Raw genomic sequence first — 20189 nt, forward strand, 5'->3', positions numbered from 1 at the left:
TTTTAATCCCTCGAATGAAAACTTTATTTCACCAGAAGTAACACAAACAGCATAAAGAACAGAATTATGAAGCATATAATACAGGTTTACAGCTAATTAGACACATATAAAGTAAGTAATCAGGATTCACGAAGCAAAACAGATCAAAATACCAAAAAAATACATCCGAAACACAATTAATTCCATTTTTTAAATCTAAAATAAAAACATAGTCATAAAACAGATAAAAAATGCTCATCACAGTATGTTGAACTATTATAGATAATATAAAAGCTTGTAAAGAAATGAATTCCAGGTATATATCTTATTAAAATGCTTAGTAATCATTTTCTTTGAACTGTATAATATTCAGTACTTATAGACTTTTAGACGTTTTATTGGCCGAGTGTTTTATTCTGAAGGAGGAAAGAGTTTGTTTTCAGTCTTTATCTGTGGGTGTGTTTCTGTCTGCAGGTTCCCAGGTAATAAATTTAAGATGTTAATTTATGACAGAACAACAGAAAGGTTTAAATTGAGGCTCAGAGGAAGAGCTTTCCTTCTCTGGATCACAGATTTCACCCGCGGGATCCAACCCTCACAGGTAAGACGTTTATTTATGGTTTAATATGCACTGCAAATAAAAATAACAAAAATAATAAAAATAGAAGTGACATTTAAAAACTTAAAATCTGGCAGCAAATCTTTGTTAAATGCTGGTATTTTTGCCAATTTAAATACAGTAGAACTGTGCTGTAAAACACTATTTACTATTTATAAAAACACAGATTTCCAGTGTGAACATCATGTACATTTCTGACTCGTGTTTCTGGTCTATCAGCAAAAATTCCGTTTGGTTCTGTGCTTTTACCAGATATTATCTGTAATTTAATGGGAAACATCTGTCATACTGTTCATTTTTACAGTGTTGTTAATTCATTACACAATACACCAGTTATTCCTGGTATTTTTCAGGGTTTTCTGCCTAAACATGACCGTTTCTTACACCCTGGAGGTGGCCAATGCCAGGTTTTGTGGTTTCTCCAGACTCCTGTTCAGGTGGAGAGGAAGCATCTACAGGCTGCTGTACAAAGAGTTCCTGGTGTTCTGTGCAGTCTATCTGTTTTTCAGCGTGTTTTACAGGTAAATTCCCAGATTTCATCCTTTCATTCAGCCCTTTGCGACAGATTCCTTGAGGTTTCATGATGTTTTTGCAGGTTTCTTCTGTCTCCGAGGCAGCAGGATCTGTTTGAGCGAGTGGCTCTTTACTGTGATAAGTTCACCAACACCAGCTTCATCCCTGTGTTGTTTGTTCTCGGTAAGACTGAATGAACAGACTCTATCTGACAAAAGTCTAATCTGAAGATCAATCCCGTGTGTGATCTGTTTCTGCTGCAGGTTTCTACGTGACCCTGGCCTTCAACCGGTGGTGGGGTCAGTACACCAGTTTCCCGCTGCCGGACAACCTAATGATGGTGGTTTCTGGAAACGTCCACGGAGCCGACGACAGAGGACGTCTGCTGCGACGGACGCTCATGAGATACGCAAACTTATCCTCCGTCCTCATCCTGAGGTCCATCAGCACCAGAGTCCACAGGAGATTCCCAACCATGGAGCATGTTGTGGAGGCTGGTAGGAACATGTCGGGATATTTACCTGGATTCTACTTTGAAATAAGATCGCAAACACGTTAGTGGGTTGTCCATAAATGTATTATTGTAAATGGTGAATGAAAGCACATCTTTGCAATGGGAAGATCTCAACAATGGGGGGGAGACTTCAGTCCTCTACAAATGCAATGGTTTTTATAGTGAACACAAACTCTTTTCCAACTAGCTTGTTAGACTACCATAGACTTCATTGCTATAGTAACAAGATCATCGGTGACAAAAACAAGACACAGAATGACAAAGCAAGAGACAAAATGACAAAAACTAGACACAAAACAACAAAAACAAGACAAATAATAACAAAACATGACACAAAATGACAGAAAAGGCACTTATATCAAAACAGGAGCATATAAGCATAAAAAGAAAGTACAGACAAACTAGAAATGCATTCATCTGGGTCTGATGTTTGCAAAAACAGATATCTGTGTTTTGATAAATTTTCAGAAAACTTTATTTTTTTAATTGTTTACTTGAGATAATATCAATCAAACTGAAGTTTAGTGGATTTGACTCAGTAGAGAAATACATGACAAAATAGAGAAAAAATTATTATTATTGTTATTATTATGATCTTAAGTAAACAGTAAAAAAACCGAGTTTTCTGAAAATGTATAAAACGGAGTTACCTGTTTTTGCAAATGAACTCTGTATATATCACATCACATCAGCATGTGTCATGTGTGTGCAGGATTCATGACGGTCCACGAGCTGAAAAAGTTCGAGTCTCTATACTCTGACTTCAACAAATACTGGATTCCTTTAACCTGGTTTTCAAACTTGGCGTCCAGAGCGAGAGAGGAGGGCCGAGTGAGGGACGACGTCGCTCTGAGGCTGCTGATGGATGTACGAGGTTCTTATTCTGTCCGCGTTAACCAGGGCCGGCCGCTGGCATAAACACTCTATGCCGTTGTTTATAGCCACATCCACTAGAGGGGGCCACACCACAATAAGTGTGTGATTCGCATTTTGTCCCTGTCGAGGATCCATTTTTTTTAAAAATAAATATTTGCTGTTAATCATGTGTATGTGTGTTTTAATCCAATTACAAGCTGTGCATGTGATTTGGTAGTTGCCCTGTGCATGTTTTGGGGCCACAAAAAAAATCTTGCTTAGGGCCACCAAAGTCCTAGGGCCGGCCCTGACGTTAACACAATATAGATCACACAGCACCCTGATGGGAGTCTGAACTGTGTTTCTCGCTGCTCTTCTGTGTTTCAGGAGCTGAATAACTACAGAGCAAAGTGCAGCTTGTTGTTCCACTACGACTGGATCAGCATCCCTCTGGTCTACACTCAGGTACCAGCAGGAACGTCTATTTACTCTGTTAGATTTATTCAGTCACTATTTACTTTGTAAATTAAGATTTTACATCCAGAATGTGTAATATTACCATACTTCAGTTGTTGCTTAATACTTTTCTATTCTAGTCTTATTTAAATTGACATTTTCTGCTTTTCACTGCATGCATTTTCATGTTTATGGGAAATATGGGGCACGAGAAATAATTAAATGTTAACAGAATTTAAAATACATCAACAAGTATCATGAATATGGCATAACTGTCAGGTATTTCTCACTGTTTTCTCAGTTTTTATCAACCAAAACAATCAACAACTCAGCCGAGAAAATAGCTGTCAGACTGAATCCAAAGTGAAAGTAAAACCTCACTGGTTGCTTCCTAGTTGATTTCATTTAATTTTAACTAATTTAAGGCCAAACATCTGCAGCAGGAAAGTTCTGTTCACACACAAGTGCACCAGTGAAATCTAATCATATAATATGAATCAACATTATTTTCACTATTTACGTGTGATTTTTATGCAGCCCTTTTCAAAACAAAGACATTCAGTGTTTTAGATTCAAATATACACTTATATTATTTAAACAGATGAAGAACACAACATTAAGAATGAGAGTTTAGTTAGAACATCTGGGTTTCAAATAAAATAAAACAAATAAAGCAGCATTAGTCAGAAAAAAAGCAGTAATTTAACCATTACAGAGGATGTTCTTCTACAGTTTGTGCTTTTCCTTTTGATTCTTGAAGGACATTTTACCCACTGTACTTTTTTTTATTAACCATTTAATCTTTATTTCAGCTCTTCCTCCACTCCTGCTCCTGCACAGTCTACCTGTGTACCTTTATAGCCGCTTCCATGTTCTGTAGATCTAATAGTCAGATTTTGAGTCTCTGTTCAGCTTTCTGTTCTGTGTTTATTGATCCTGGACATTAGTTGTGTGTAAATCTAATGAGAAACCTGCTGTCAGATTTACTGTATGAAATAAACATGCGATCCCAAAGAGGTTCAGTTTCCTCCATCAGGGAGGAGTTTTACAGAGAAAAATCTATTTTAACTTCACCTGAACACTGCAAAAACTCCAAGTCTTACCAGGTCTATTTTTGGTCAAAATTACTCATCCCACTTGATTTAAGATAAATTCACAAATGACATTCCAGCAGATGGAGGGACTTGTTTTAAGAGAATGCATCTTAAATATCTTGTGAAGTCAAACTATCTTGAAATTATCTTGCTTTAACCCTCATGTCCTCCTGCGGGTCAAATTGACCCGTTTAATGTTTTAAAATGTGAAAAATATAGATATATTTTTACAGAAAAAACTTCCACATTTTCAAATTTTTTTAGGAAGTCTTTTGAACTTTTTTTGGTGCAAAAAAGAAACGTTAAAAAAATGTTTCCTTAAGAACATTCGCATAAAAATGAACCAAAATCCAGTGAAATTATTAGAAGATATTAGAAATTTTACTGATATATATGGAATCACTTTAGATATTTTTAGGATTTTTGGAAGATTTTTTCTCTTTTTTTTAAATATTTGCAATTTTTAGATTTTTTGAGTTTTTGATTTTTATTTAAGCTAAACTTTTAAGGATTTTTCTTCCTGAAGATTTTGCTAATTTTTTTTTTATAAATTTGGGAGATTTTTTTTTTTTGCTTAATTTCTGAATTTTTTCAGAGAAGGCAACAATATTTTTGGTGCTGTAAATAGGGACAACAGGAGGGTTAAGACACCTAAGCTTGACAATCCTGGTAAAATATAGATTAAAATAAGTTTACCCAGCTAATTTTAAGATCTCAGTGTTCTAAATATCACATCTTATTTCAAGAAATCTTAGCAAGCCACTTTTCACTTGTTCTGTTGTCAGATTTTCTCACTTATTTCAACGTAAAAGTTACTTGAAATAAGCTTTTTTTTTCTCTTTTAGAGAGGGGCATTTTTTCCAGTGAAGCTGTTCACCTCCTCTGTCTTCAGTCTTTGTTTGAAATAAAGTCATTCTGAACCACGTTTAGATTTAATAAATTCCCTTTAAGACTGACTCTCTCCGTCTGGTTGTGTACCTGTTCAGGTGGTAACTGTCGCAGTTTACTCCTTCTTTGCCTTCTGTGTCATCGGACGACAATTCCTGAACCCTGACAAAGGATATGTGGACCACCAGCTGGACATGTACGTTCCAGTTTTCACTTTGCTGCAGTTCTTCTTCTACACCGGCTGGCTAAAGGTAACGTTTCATATTCATGTTTTAGGCTGCGTTAGTCAGAATCAGTCTTAATCATAGACGGTGTAATAAATCTATGGTCTTAATGCCGAGTAGGCTTTCACTGACTTGTTTTCGGCATGCAAAGCTCACAAGTACAGGATTTATAAAGGAGGTAAAAATATTTTTAAATAGCAATTATTGTAAGACAGAAAGTGTTTACCAGAAATACTACACATTAAAAATGTATCAATTTCTATGTATATTCTTTTAAATGTATTCCTACACATTAGGCATTTGGTGGACAGCAGAGTAAGAATTTGGGAAACATGTTTCCATACTGTGCACATGACAATAAACACTTTGATTGTTGTTGATTGTTAATTTGACAGTTTTCCACAGGTTATTTTCATATTAACATTTTATTATTAAGATTTAAATACATTAAAGAACTATGATAAAGTTCCTAATTGCTACTATAATAATGCCATATTATAACATACTAATGAAAACTATAGTAAATATTATAATAATACCATGTTATTATTATATAATAACACTGTTATTAATCAGATTAAATGAGTGGTTTTCAAAACATTTTGACATGTGACGAGTTATTTAAAAAGATATGTAGCCGCTCTAAAGACGGATTTCTCCTTTAAACTTCTAAAATCCGAATAACTTAAACGAGTGTGATAAAATTAAAATAAAAGTTTTTATCACAACTTTGCATAATTATCTCACGGCCCGTCAGAGTTATCTGGTGACCCTTTGGAGGGCCGTGACCCGCAGGTTGGAAAACACTGGACTACACCAATGAATATAAAATATAAAGTAAAGTAAAATACTGGCAAAGCTTTGATTTGTTCGGATTTTAAATACATTTTCAAGTCTTTTATTGTGAAAAGTCCATTTTAACGACAGTTTCTGAGTGTTTCCTGTGACTTCCTGTAGAACCAGAGGAACTGAAGCCTGTGTTCCTCTGCAGGTTGGAGAGCTGATCATTAATCCATTCGGTGAAGACGATGACGACTTTGAAACCAACCAGCTGATTGACAGAAACATTCAGGTTTAATCCTCAAAGCTTCACTCAGAAACCCCAGAAGCACCAAAAATAAAGCTAAATAATATTAATCAGTGTGTCCCTGCAGGTGTCCATGCTGGCGGTGGACGACATGTACCAGAACCTGGCTCCGGTTGTGAAGGACAAACACTGGAAGCAGAGACACTTTTCAGTCCCGTACACTCTGTCCACGGCAGCAGAGAGTCTCAGACCCACTTTCAAAGGATCCACCTTCGACATGAGGTGAGCTGAGAGCGTTCAGTCAGAGGTAAAGAGAACATTCAGTCAGAGGTAAACTAGAAGAGAACGTTCAGTCAGAGGTAAACTAGAAGAGAACGTTCAGTCAGAGGTAAACTAGAAGAGAACGTTCAGTCAGAGGTAAACTAGAAGAGAACGTTCAGTCAGAGATAAACTAGAAGAGAACGTTCAGTCAGAGGTAAAATAGAAGAGAACGTTCAGTCAGAGGTAAACTAGAAGAGAACGTTCAGTCAGAGGTAAACTAGAAGAGAACGTTCAGTCAGAGGTAAACTAGAAGAGAACGTTCAGTCAGAGGTAAAATAGAAGAGAACGTTCAGTCAGAGGTAAACTAGAAGAGAACGTTCAGTCAGAGGTAAACTAGAAGAGAACGTTCAGTCAGAGGTAAACTAGAAGAGAACGTTCAGTCAGAGGTAAACTAGAAGAGAACGTTCAGTCAGAGGTAAACTAGAAGAGAACGTTCAGTCAGAGGTAAACTAGAAGAGAACGTTCAATCAGAAGTAAGTAACTGAGAACGTTCACTCAGAGGTAAACTAGAAGAGAACGTTCAGTCAGAGGTAAACTAGAAGAGAACGTTCAGTCAGAGGTAAACTAGAAGAGAACGTTCAGTCAGAGGTAAACTAGAAGAGAACGTTCAATCAGAAGTAAGTAACTGAGAACGTTCACTCAGAGGTAAACTAGAAGAGAACGTTCAGTCAGAGGTAAACTAGAAGAGAACGTTCAGTCAGAGGCAAACTAGAAGAGAACGTTCAGTCAGAGGCAAACTAGAAGAGAACGTTCAGTCAGAGGCAAACTAGAAGAGAACGTTCAATCAGAAGTAAGTAACTGAGAACGTTCAGTCAGAGGTAAACTAGAAGAGAACGTTCAATCAGAGGTAAACTAGAAGAGAACGTTCAGTCAGAGGTAAACTAGAAGAGAACGTTCAGTCAGAGGTAAACTAGAAGAGAACGTTCAATCAGAGGTAAACTAGAAGAGAACGTTCAATCAGAAGTAAGTAACTGAGAACGTTCACTCAGAGGTAAACTAGAAGAGAACATTCAGTCAGAGGTAAACTAGAAGAGAACGTTCAATCAGAGGTAAACTAGAAGAGAACGTTCAGTCAGAGGTAAACTAGAAGAGAACGTTCAGTCAGAGGTAAACTAGAAGAGAACGTTCAATCAGAGGTAAACTAGAAGAGAACGTTCAATCAGAAGTAAGTAACTGAGAACGTTCACTCAGAGGTAAACTAGAAGAGAACATTCAGTCAGAGGTAAACTAGAAGAGAACGTTCAGTCAGAGGTAAGTAACTGAGAACGTTCGGTCAGGAACACGAGAGGTATTTTTTCTCTGCTTTGGTTCTTTTTGTTGTTCTTGTGAATTCAACAGTAGACTGTATCTTAACCCTCCTGTTGTTCTCATTTACAGGCACCAAAAATATTGTTTCCTTGTCTGAAAAAAAATCCAAAAATCTAGAAAAAAAAATTCCCCAAATTTCAGAAAATTTGCAAAACCTTCAGGAAGAAAATTCCAATAATTCCTTAAAATTTCCCTTAAAAGTTGTATTTCTTAATTATTAATTGAATCACATTACTAGTTTGAACTTGATTTGTCTCCTGTTTTTCCAGGATGAGTGCTGAAGATCTGGAGATCCACCATCCTGCTGGAGATAAACAGTATTTTCCTCTTCAGACCAAAGGGGTCAACGGCGTCCTGCAGAGAGACGAAGGTTTCCTACGAGGAGGGAGTCTTCCTTCCCTGATCGACGTCTTATCTCAGAGAGACGAAGACGAGGCCGATGAAGGCGACTGTTGATAATTATCCAGACTTCTCATGAGGTCTTCTCAGCCTTTACTGTTTCAGATAAATATGGAAAATAAATCTTTGTCACATTAAAAGTCTTGACTCATGTAAACAAGAAGCAGGAGGCAGAATGTTGCCATGGTTACAGAGAGTTATAATATGGGCTGGAACATGAAAGTTTGAGTGTTTTAGTCTTTATTTGCTCACAAAAATCTAATGACAGTTGATCAGTTATTAAAGAAAACTGTCATAATGTAATAAAGTTTTTGACGGTTTTCTGTGTGTTCATTTCTTGACAAGAAAAGATTTGAAGAAACAAAACTGCAAAAACAAATGAGCTCAATCGGGGGTTAAAAATGAAGATGTAAATTTACTTGAATAATTTAAATATTAAGACTTTACAATATTATGCAAGATTTTTTAAGAAGCTTAATTAAGTTCTTTTGCAACAAAAAAACACATTTTTAAACTAAATATTGTGCTTATAATGCAGAGGAAACCTGGGATTTTGTACATTTTTATTTAAATCTTGCAGCATGACGCTCTATGAACCCACGTGATCTGCCTTCACAATAAAAGAGCATAAAACAAAAATAGTTTATATTATTGAGACAATTCGCATAATTAATGAAATCATAAAACACAAGGCACTGTGTACAATCATGTTTTTAAAAAATGTTTTAAATATACAAGTTCTGTCAGAGAAACCTTTATTTTGAAAATGAAATCGACGGGCCTTCGGAAGGATCAAAAGTGTCTATTCGCACTTCCGCGTTGTCAGAAATCTGCAGCGACAGACAAGTTTAAAACGGACGGCAGGTATGTTAAGAGCTCTTGTTTCCTAATAGAACTGTGTCTTTTATCTCATTAAACTTTAGTCTTTCGTGACGTTTTGATAAATGTTAAACTAACTAAACAGCCGCTTTGTTGTCGGAAGTTTTCCTAAGAGCTTCTGTCATAAACCAGCTAACATGCTAACATTAGCTTTAGCTCTGAAGAAGAAGCCGATAGATGGTTAATTATCTCAAACCCGACACCTGAGTCACTCTGTCGGGAACTTTGGCCTCTGAGGAGCAGATTTATGAGGTTCAGACTGTTCGTAGGGAGATATATTTCACTGTAGTCCACAGGGTGTAGCTGCCGTTTACTGAAGCCTCTGATATTCAGGAATGTTCTCTGTTGTTCGGTCTGACAGGAGCAGATAAACAGGAGCAGGTCGGTGTGATGAAGCTGAAGCCTCCCTGCTGACCCCCACCTCCATCCTCTTCATCATCATGGCCGACAACCCTCACCTGCTGCTGGGCAGGATCCGCTTCCTGAACCGGTGTATGGAGAGCTTCCGGAGGGGTGAGCCGCTACCAGAGGCTCTGTGCTACGTCCCCAGAGAGGTGTGCTACAAGATCTGCAAGGATTCCTCGTCCTCCTCCGGAGCCTCCTCTGGGCCCTCGGCCTTAGGATCCACCGTGGGGAAAACCGTCGTGTCCGTGTTCGAAAGTCCTCATCAGATCCCCCACCCCAAGAAGCTGTGCAGGTACAGCATCGAGCCGAAGAAAGGGACCTGCATCCGGACCACCGGGGAGGAGTACTGCAACAGCCAGGGCCTGTGGGTCAAAATCAACAAGGTGAGCTGCTGTCATCATCCTCCAAATATCCAGTGAATATCCTGTAAAAATCTAGTAAAATATCCAGTATAAAATCCAGTGACATATCTAGTAAAATATCCAGTGAATATCCAATAAAATATCTTGTACATATCCAGTAAATATCCAATAAAATATCGAATAAATATCCAGTAAATATCCAATAAAATATCGAACAAATATCCAGTTAATATCTAATAAAATATCTAGTAAATATCCAGGAAATAGACTATAAAATTTCTAGTAAATATCCAGTAAAATATCCATCAAATATCCAGTGAAATATCTAGTAAATATCCAGTAAATAGCCAATAAAATGTCTAGTAAATATCCAGTAAAATATCCATAAAGTATCCAGTAAAAATCCAGTAAATAGCCAATAAAATATACAGTAAATATCCAGTAAAATGTTCTATAAAAGAGGATAAACCAGGAATCAAACCAACAACTCTATCCTGAATGGATGATCTACTTTACAAATTTACAAAAAACAACTTTTGCTCTAACAGACACCGTGTTCTCACGGTTGTAATACAAAGGGGTTTTTTTCTCTGTCTTGATGTTTTCTCCTTGCATTGTTTGGACGGTTTTAAATGTTCTGAGGAAAGAGATGTTGACCAGGTGATCCATATCTGATCCAGGAGCAGCTGGAAGAGCACCGTCCGGGCCAGGAGCTGGAGGAGGGCTGGATCCTGGTGTGTAAACACACCGAGGGAGGCGACCGGCTGGTTCCCGTGGAGCCGCCGGAGACCGTCAGCCGGCAGCAGCAGCTCTTCGGCTACGACCACAAACCCTGCAACCGATGGGAGCAGGTGGTGGACGTGGAGAACGCGCTGTACATCGGGTCCAAACCCAAAATCGCGGAGTCTGACGAGGCCGCCGTCCAGAAGCTGAGGTCAGTCTGTGGTGTGGAGAGTTTTTACACTTTCCTGGAGCAGTTTACAGTCAGATTAAACTTCTAACTTTAAACCTTGAAGGTACGTTCCTCCCACCTGGACGTACGAATGTGACGAGGATCTGGTCCACTACTTCTACGACCACATCGGGAAAGAGGACGAGAACCTGGGGAGTGTGAAGCAGTGTGTGACCAGCATCGATGTTTCCTCATGTTCGGTGAGCAGCAAACTACATCCTAAAATAAACTGAGATTACCCATCTATGTCACACCGCAGTCTAAAGTCGGACTTTTAGAGAATGTAAGACTGAAGGTATTAACCCTCATTTACGGGCACCAAAAAATATTGTTTCCTTGTCTAAAAAAAAATCAAAAAAATCCAGCAAAACATTTTTCTTGTAAAATTTTCAAAAAATAAATAAAAAATCTTCCAAAACAATCCTAAAAATATCTAAAATGATTACACATATATCAGTAAAACTTGTAATATTTTCTTTAAGAACATTCACATAAAAATAAACCAAAATCCAGCGAAATTTGCTGGATTTTGGTTGATTTTTATGTGAATGTTCTTAATTTTTTTTTGCCATTTCTTTTTTTTTCCACCAAAAAATGTTCAAACATTTCACAAAAATGTTGAAAATGTGGGAATCAGAAGTTTCACCGAAAATTTTGTTTCCTTGTCTGAAAAAAAGTGCAAAAAATTCTGCAAAAAATTCCCCAAAATTTCTGAAAAACCTTCAGGAAGAAAATTACAATAATTTCTCAAAAGTTTCACTTAAAAGTTTCATTTTAAAAATGTGTAAACATGAAACAGTAATGTCTTAAAAGTTCACAAAACTAGTGTTTGAAATTCATTAATTTTTTAAGATTGAAAAATGCATTAACAGAACAGAATGTAACAAAGTGCTGAAAGTGTTCCTTAAAAAATAAAGGAATGCAAAAGTATTGAAAGTATTGCGATACTTGATAAACGATCCGATACTGGTACTGTAGCAACAAGGATCGCGATATATTGCCAAACGATACTTTGTCCCAGCCCTATCATTTACGATATACTGGTGTGGCTGGGTGGGGGGAGGGCAAGAGGGATGTTGTTGTTGTTTTGTTCTAAAAATTGAAAATTAATAAAAAGAATATTAAAAAAAAAAGTTTTATTTAAAAAAAAAAATCCCCGAAATTTGACAAGAAAATTCTTCTAAATAAAAATCCTAAAAATATCTAAAATGATTCCATATATATAAATAAAATTTCTAATATTGTCATAAAAATGAAGCAAAATCCACCAACTTAAAAAAAATGTTCAAAGACTTCCCAAAAACTGACTTGGAAAGGTGAAGATTTATTCCTGTAATTTGCTTCTAAATGATGTTTCCTGACAGGAGGATCCCAGCGGGGGGGCGAGCTGTCTGACGGATGGAGACACTGAAACTTACTGGGAGAGCGACGGCATGCAGGGACAGCACTGGATCCGTCTGCACATGAAGAGAGGCACCGTGGTGAAGTAAGGAGCTGCTGAGCAACAGCGTTTTAAGGAAAAAGACCTTAAAGTCAGCGTTAGGGTCGATGAATCAGTATTTATAGCAGTAAAACCTGCATTTCAGTTTTGTGTTTTAACACAGTGTTATTTTGTTCTGCAGTCCTCCTCTGGTTAATATCAGTAACATGGATGAGCATTTCATCTCTCCATAGCCACAAACCAAGACAAAAGAGGTTTTGTTGTCTTTGTACAGCTGTAGCCAGCATTACAACGATATTACGGAGGTACTTCTGGACTCAAGTTTAAAAATAAAGCTAGAAGAGAATAAATAAAAGCAAGTATTTAACCCTCGTGTCATCCTGTGGGTCAAAATTGACCCGTTTTGAAATTTGAAAATGTGAGAAAAAATCTTTTTCACAGTGAAACTTCTGATGTCCACTTTTTCAACATTTTTTGGGAAATCTTTTAACATTTTTTTGGTGGGAAAAATGAAATATTAAAAATGTTTCTTACGAACATTCACATAAAAATCAACCAAAGTCCAGCGAATTTCGCTGGATTTTGGTTGATTTTTATGTGAATGTTCTTAAAGAAAATATTAGAAGTTTTACTGATATATATGGAATCACTTTAGATATTTTTAGGATTTTTTTGAAGATTTTTTACTCATTTTTAAAAATATTTATTAGACTTTTCTTGCCAAATTTGAGTATTTTTAAAAATAAAACTATTAAGGGAAACTTTTAAGAATTATTGGAATTTTCTTCCTGAAGGTTTTTGCAAATTTTCAGAAATTTGGGGATTTTTTGTTTTGCTGATTTTTGTATTTTTTTCCAGACAATGAAACAGTATTTTCTGATGGCTGTAAACGAAGACAACAGGAGGGTTAAATAAATTTACCACATTTTAAAGAACAAATAATGGCACAGGGAAATATGTGAAAACCTAATATTTGACTAATTACACTACAGCTAAAATGCCTATCTTTACAGACTGGAATTTTGTTCTTTAAATATTTAGCATTTTCGGATACGAAAATTAATATCCGGATACCGCCGTAGTAGCGAACGAATATTCGGATATTCAGGATATTCAGGTCCAGCCCTACTCTGATCAATCACAGACGTGTTTTTCTCTTTCATGGTGATCCTCTTTCTGTGCTCCAGTAAACTGATATTAACGGTGGACTCGACGGACGACAACTACATGCCCAAGAGAGTCACGGTTTATGGAGGAGAAGGAGACAACCTGAAGAAGCTGAGCGACGTCACCATAGACGAGTGAGTTTCCCTCATTTTAATTATTCCAAATCACAGTTTCACAGATGGACGCCAGAGTTAGCAGAATGTGAATATAATCAGAGTAGTTCTGTTGTTTTTAGGGCGGGACTTTACCGCCTTGATTTAGATTAATTAATTACAGAAAAAATAATGCAGCTAGCGCATTTAATCGCACCTTTCTGGGTTCCATAATTTCTGGCATACTGGCAACACCGATAAACACTCCTATAGAATCACAGGAGTGCCATAGTAAAAGATAAATCTGTTAAAAAAATAAGGGAATACATATGTAAATATAAAAAGGAATACATTTAAATTAAATAAATTTGTTAAAAAATAAGGAAATAAATGTGTACATAAAAAGAGGAATTAAAGAATAAATAAAAAATAAATCTTTAAAAATGGAAGGAAATAAATGTGTAAATATAAAAAGGAATATATTTAAATTAAATAAATTTGTTTAAAAAAAGGAAATAAATTTGTACATATAAAGAGGAATAAATAAAATAAGTAGTAAGTAAATCTTTAAAAAAAGAAAATAAATGTATGTATGTATATATATATATATATATAGAGAGAGAGAGAGAGAGGAATAAATTTAAAATGGATAAATCTGTTAGAAAAATTGTGTAAATATAAAGACGAATAAATTTAAATAAATAAATCTCTAAGAAGATAAGGAAATACATGCGCAAATGGAAAGAGGAATAAATAAAAAATATACATTAAAAATATGGAAATATAAAGGTTTGCTTTTCCCTTTGTTTTTTTTCCTTTTGTTTTTTTTAGGCAAAAGCAAAATGGGAAAAAGCAATGATAAAATTTCTATTTCCATATTTTTTATGTATTGATTTTTTATTGATTAAGAGGGTCAGTATCTGAGTAATATCATCCTGGATCTGTTATTTATGTTCATTTTCACTTCATTTTTATAGATTATATCCGCCACTCTCAGCAGCAGATTAAAACACGTTCTGATATGTTTATATTTATTTCTTCTATATATTTAAGCCTTTCTGTTGTTCTTTGCTTCTAGTAATCTGATAGGAGAGGTGTGTGTGTTGGAGGATATGAACTCACACCTGCCGGTCATTGAGGTTCGGATCGAGGAGTGTAGAGGTCAGACTCTTCATTGCGTTTTTATGCTACATTAGCATTAATTTAACATTTAAATACTTCTACAGAACCTTCTCTGTCAATATTTTTCACCTCTTTTGGTTTCGCAGACGAAGGGATCGACGTTCGTATCCGAGGTTTAAAGATTAAATCTTCCTGTGAGAGGGACCTGGGTCTGAACGCTGACGTCTTCCAGTCCTCTAACTTGGTTCGTTATCCTCGACTGCAGGGAACGCCGCCCGACGTCCTGTACCGCCGAGCCATCGTCATCCAGAGGTACAGATAAGTATTAGAAAGAGAGGTAGCTGAAGGGAGTCCCTGTTGGAGCTGCTGGGAAATAAATCACCATAAAAAATATTAAGGTTTTTTTATTCATAGTTATTGACTATTTTATTACCTATTTCTAATAAAGCAGAAAAAGGTTAATTTATCCAGTCCTCATGTAATAATTAACCCTGCTGTTGTCCTCATTTACAGGCACCAAAAAATGTTGTTTCCCTTTCTGAAAAAAATAAAAAAAGGCACAAACATTCCCCAAATTTCTGAAAATTTGTTAAACATTCAGGAAAAAAATTCAATAATTCCTTAAAAGTTTTATTTTAAAATATCCCTCAAATTTGGCAAGAAATTTTTTTTCAATATTTTCAAAAAATGAGTAAAAGTCTTTCAAGAAAAAATCCTAAAAATATCTCAAGTGATTCCATATATATCAGTAAAACTTCTAATGTTTTCTTTGAGAACATTCACATAAAAATCAACCAAAATCCAGCGAAATTCGCTGGATTTTGGTTGATTTTTATGTGAATGTTCTTAAACTTTTTTTTAACATTTCTTTTTTTCCACCAAAAAATGTTCAGAGATTTCCCAAAAATGTTGAAAATGTGGACATGAGAAGTTTCAGTGTGAAAATACTTTTTTTTTTTCAAATTTTCAAACTTTAAACCGAGTCCTGTGGGACGACACGAGGGTTAATGATGCACTAAGTATTGGTGGTTGTTGTTTCCTTGTGTCTCTGCAGGTTCATCTGTCTGCTGGACAGCGTTCTGCCTCACCTGGTGCCGGCCTGGGACTACAGCCTGGGAACCTTCAACCAGATCAAAGTGAGTCCTCTCAGAGCTTTCAGTGAACGGACGGCGATTAAAAACCAAAATAATCCTCTGGAATACACAGAGAACATTGAAGCTGCTTTCTGACACTGATGCCACGTTTAAATCACTGATGGTTTTTATTTCCTGCTGCGTCCTCTGGCGCCCCCTAGAGCATAAAGCAGTTCCTGCTGCTGTCGAAGCGGCGCTCTGCCCTCATCACTCAGTGCCTGAAGGACTCGGAGACCAGTAAGCCGAACTTCATGCCTCGACTCTACATCAACAGACGTCTGGCCATGGAGCACCGAGACAATCCATCCCTGGACCCCAACTGCAAGAACGCCGTGTTGAACCAGGTAGAGGGAGGAGGAGCTTCACTGATGGCTTCGCTGTGAGAGGATAGACAGAGCTTCATGTCACTGGGTGTCTGTTTTACCTCCTGCAGGTCTATGAAGGTCTGAAACCGTCTGACAAGTTTGAGAAGACGTTGGATTACAGGTGTTTATTTCATCAGCCTCCTCAGTTTGATGTTTCTGTCGTGAGTTTAACTCCAGAGTGTTCAAATCTCCAACGTTTCCTTCTGGACCATCAGATGGCCGGCTCGCTACGACCAGTGGTGGGAATGCAAGTTCATAGCAGAAGGAATCATCGACCAGGGAGGAGGATTCAGGGACAGTCTGGCCGACATGTCCGAGGAGCTTTGCCCCAGTTCAGCCAAGTGCCCCATTCCTCTGCCTTTCTTCACCCGGACGTCCGACCAGGTGATCACTGTCCCACCTTTAACCTTTAGTTTATTTTATCGTTCAGTCACAGATTTGGATTCTTCTTTTTGCTCAGCTGACCATTATAAACTCTTTTCAGAAGGGACCATTTTTAGAACAAAAAGGTGGAATTCTGTGATTTCAGCTCCATAAATTAGAATATTTCCCGCCTTCTTTGCTCCTCTGGGACCACAGACTGAATATCTTTGACATGTTCAGGACTTCAAGGGAAACACTTGTTGACACTTTCTAGACCAGATAATGAGTTGATTAATAGAGATAACCATGTAGAGATGAGTCCACAGCCCTGGTTCTCACTGCTTGTTGTGTTTTCTCTCAGTTCTCCTCGGGGGCCAGAGATTATTACGTCCCAAACCCGTCCTGTAAAGAATTCCATAAATACGAGTGGATCGGTCAGCTGATGGGAGCTGCTCTGAGAGGGAAAGACTTCCTGGTGGGTGGAACTGATTCTCCTTCTCCTGTCGGTGTATTCTCAACCCCAGGATGATCATCGGTAGCTGCAGATATTTCATGTTCGGACTGTTTTCCTTCTGTTGCTGCAGGTTTTGGCTCTTCCTGGGCTGGTGTGGAAGCAGCTGACTGGAGAATCCATCAGCTGGAGTAAAGACTTCCCTGCAGTCGACTCCATGCTGGTGAGGACGTTTAAATGACGTTATTTGATCTCAGTCCTTTGAAGGAAGAAGAATTACTTAATGCAGCTTTATTTATGCTCCAATCATTGATCCAGAGTCCAATCTTTAAGCTCCACAGCAAACTGAAGCCTTTTTTCTGATCATCCTCACTGATCAGTGGTTTTCTTAGAGCTACAGCTGTTTAGTCCCAATCCCTTGAGTTCCCTTCAAGTGTAAATGTTCTTACTTTCACTATTAAACATAACCGTGAGTTCTACTGTTGGTTTCCTACGATCATCAAAGAGAAGCTGATGGTTCTCCACTATCCTTCAGGTTTTAATGATGCGTTTGGACGATTCTTACCCTGATTTTAGTCGTTTCAGCTTCTCAGTCGTTTCCTTTGCTTGATGCAGGCCAATAATTTGACCCTTCTGAGACAGATTAACATTCCGTAAAATGGAATCATTGACAGAATAAACAGTCTGGTTCTCGTGGCCTTTGCCTCGTGGTGAACGTTCTTCAGGTGAACCAGCTGGACTCCATGGAGAACATGGACCGGGAGACGTTTGACTTCATGTTTGGGGAGGAGCTGGAGTACACCACCCTGCTGAGCGACGGCCAGATGGTGGAGCTCATCCCCGGAGGCAGCAACGTTCCGGTTCGCTACGAGGATCGCAGCGAGTTCAGCCGGCTGGTGCAGAAGGCTCGGCTGGAGGAGAGCAGGCAGCAGGTGGGACCGTCGGTGGAGTTGGAAGTCCTCTTGTCGCTTTTATTCCTCCGTCTGGACTCCAGTGACGGAGCTGATGATGTGTTTGTGCGCTACAGATTGCAGCCATCCAGGCCGGGCTGCTGAAGGTGGTTCCTCAGGCGGTGCTGGACCTGCTCACCTGGCAGGAAGTGGAAAAGAAGGTGTGTGGAGACCCGGAGATCACCGTGGAAGCTCTGAAACGACTCAGTGAGTGTCCAGCTCGGAATGCAACTGAGCCACTCTGACATTAAGTGAACGTTTTCTGTCGTAATAGAAGAGGTGACGCAGGACTTTCTTTTTCTTTTTTCTTTTTTTTTATTATTATTACAACAGTGAACATAAAAGACATACAAACAGGTCAGTTCTACAATATAGAGGATAATGCTAAACAAAGTAGAGAACAAACATTAATAATGAGTAATAACGATATATATATATACAACAAAGACGAAAAAAGGAGAGAAGAAAGGTAAAAATAAATTTAAAAAAAAGGACTTTCTGCGTACAAAATACCAGGAAAAGTGTGTAAATTGAATTAAATGTCAAGTTTAGTTCAAGTTGAATCTCATTTAGTTGTTTTAGTTGCTTGTTTTGAAGGATTCTGAAGTTTTTCTTGCGTGTTTCTCTCCAGTGTCCTTTATGCATTTCATGAAAAGCTGATTTTTAATGCGTTGTAGACATCCATGTTTGACTAGTGGTTCTACCTTTTATTTCACAGCAGGAAAAACACAAAAATATATTACTGACGATATCAGCATTTAGACAACCTGCTAATGGATTTGTCCCCTGATCTCTGTTGAAGCTGCTTTTTATTCTGTCATGAGTAACTCACACAGAGGGATGAGCTCCTTTAGATGAGGAGTTTCTCTGCAGGAAGTAATGAAACAGAATAAATCCGAATGAGCCTCATCGTGATCCTCTCTAATCTCTCCACCAGCTCGGTATGAAGACCTGGAACAAAGTGACGTCAGAGTTCAGTACTTATGGGAGGCGCTGACCAACTTCACCAACGGTCGGTTCACCGTTTATTAACGAGTCTTCACAAAAAGAAGCCAAACTGTATTTATGCCATCAGTTACTGACTTTGACTTGTGTTTTCAGAGGACCGCAGCAGGTTTCTGAGGTTTGTAACTGGTAGAAGTCGACTTCCTGCTCCCATCTACGTCTTCCCTGATAAACAAGGGTGAGCACGTCGCTATGAGCACTTCTGAGTACAAAGCAGTTTGCTGTGTGTTGATTTGGAAAACGCAATAATTTGATGTTTTCTGCTCTGCGACTCAGCTCTGAAACGACGGATGCACTTCCACAGTCCTCCACATGTTCGAGTACCCTTTATCTACCCAACTACCCCAGGTACCGCCGTGTTCTGGGTTTCACATACGAAGTCTTGTGGTGTTTATTGATTCATGTCGTCCTGCGGGCCAAAATTGACCTGTTTTAAAGTTTGAAAATGTGGGAAAAAAATCTATTTTCACAGTGAAACTTCTGATGTCCACATTTTCAACATTTTTGGGAAATTTTTGAACATTTTTTGGTGGAAAAAAGAAATGTTAAAAATGTTTCTTAAGAACATTCACATAAAAATCAACCAAAATCCAGCACATTTTGTTGGATTTTGGTTGATTTTTATGTTAATGCTCTTAAAGAAAATAGAAGTTTTACTGATGTATATGTAATCACTTTAGATATTTTTAGGATTTTTTTTTTCTATTTTTTGGAAAATATTTACAAGAATTTTCTTGCCAAATTTGAGGGATTTTTTTTTAAATGGGACTTTTTAGGGAAACTTTTTAGGAATTATTGGAATTTTCTTACTGAAGGTTTCGCAAATTTTCAGAAATTTGGGGGATTTTTTTCTGAATTTTCGGACTTTTTTCAGACAAGGAAACCATATTTTTTTGGTGCCTGTAAATGAGGACAACAGGAGGGTTAAATGTCTTTCCTACGGTTCTGTTCATGTAAACCTCTGGAAGCAGATCAGAATTACTGACCGTCATGTCTCCTTTATCTCTTGTTGTGCAGTGCGAAGGTTTGTGAGGAAAAGCTGCGTTATGCTGCCTACAACTGTGTGGCCATCGACACCGACATGAGTCCCTGGGAGGAGTGAACTTCTTCACCTGAACGCTCCACAGATCAACGCTGAACGGAGAAAACTCGCCAAGTCTATTGTCTGTCTTCTGCCAAATAACCAATAGCTGTATATAATAAAGAACTATATGGAAACGTGGACGCAACTGATTTTTATTAACCACTAAAATGAATGCATGAGTTTTAAAGGATGTATTGAATGAAAGCAGGAAAAAGCAAATT

General features: G+C 37.7%; 2 protein-coding genes across 2 annotated transcripts; both read left to right on the plus strand.

Moving 5' to 3' along the window:
- The first annotated feature begins 967 nt into the window (after window positions 1-967).
- Window positions 968-8517, plus strand: best4 (bestrophin 4). Its single transcript, XM_022209603.2, has 9 exons — window positions 968-1119; window positions 1194-1294; window positions 1375-1608; window positions 2338-2492; window positions 2868-2945; window positions 5017-5169; window positions 6134-6214; window positions 6297-6451; window positions 8068-8517. The coding sequence occupies exons 1-9, from the start codon at window positions 968-970 to the stop codon at window positions 8252-8254; spliced, it is 1296 nt and encodes a 431-aa protein (XP_022065295.1). The 3' UTR covers window positions 8255-8517.
- A 432-nt stretch (window positions 8518-8949) lies between these two features.
- On the plus strand, window positions 8950-20106 carry hectd3 (HECT domain containing 3). The gene is made up of 20 exons (XM_022209601.2): window positions 8950-9061; window positions 9438-9864; window positions 10524-10777; window positions 10860-10995; window positions 12160-12281; window positions 13424-13537; window positions 14574-14656; window positions 14764-14929; window positions 15672-15753; window positions 15912-16094; window positions 16184-16236; window positions 16331-16499; window positions 16840-16953; window positions 17063-17152; window positions 17655-17861; window positions 17957-18086; window positions 18817-18891; window positions 18981-19062; window positions 19161-19232; window positions 19902-20106. The coding sequence occupies exons 2-20, from the start codon at window positions 9517-9519 to the stop codon at window positions 19984-19986; spliced, it is 2565 nt and encodes an 854-aa protein (XP_022065293.1). The 5' UTR covers window positions 8950-9061; window positions 9438-9516; the 3' UTR covers window positions 19987-20106.
- The last annotated feature ends 83 nt before the right edge of the window (window positions 20107-20189 follow it).

The sequence above is a fragment of the Acanthochromis polyacanthus genome, chromosome 9 (assembly GCF_021347895.1).
Source record: "Acanthochromis polyacanthus isolate Apoly-LR-REF ecotype Palm Island chromosome 9, KAUST_Apoly_ChrSc, whole genome shotgun sequence".
Taxonomy (NCBI): Eukaryota; Metazoa; Chordata; class Actinopteri; family Pomacentridae; genus Acanthochromis; species Acanthochromis polyacanthus.

Bases quoted from the DNA above. Each gene is read 5' to 3' on its own strand.
- hectd3 (XM_022209601.2), top strand. From the start codon at position 9,517: ATGGCCGACAACCCTCACCTGCTGCTGGGCAGGATCCGCTTCCTGAAC. The intron at 16,237-16,330 runs GTGTTTATTTCA...CTGGACCATCAG, and splicing joins GAGAAGACGTTGGATTACAG to ATGGCCGGCTCGCTACGACC. The intron at 17,862-17,956 runs GTGGGACCGTCG...TGTGCGCTACAG, and splicing joins TGGAGGAGAGCAGGCAGCAG to ATTGCAGCCATCCAGGCCGG.
- best4 (XM_022209603.2), top strand. From the start codon at position 968: ATGACCGTTTCTTACACCCTGGAGGTGGCCAATGCCAGGTTTTGTGGT. The intron at 5,170-6,133 runs GTAACGTTTCAT...GTTCCTCTGCAG, and splicing joins TCTACACCGGCTGGCTAAAG to GTTGGAGAGCTGATCATTAA. The intron at 6,215-6,296 runs GTTTAATCCTCA...GTGTCCCTGCAG, and splicing joins TGATTGACAGAAACATTCAG to GTGTCCATGCTGGCGGTGGA.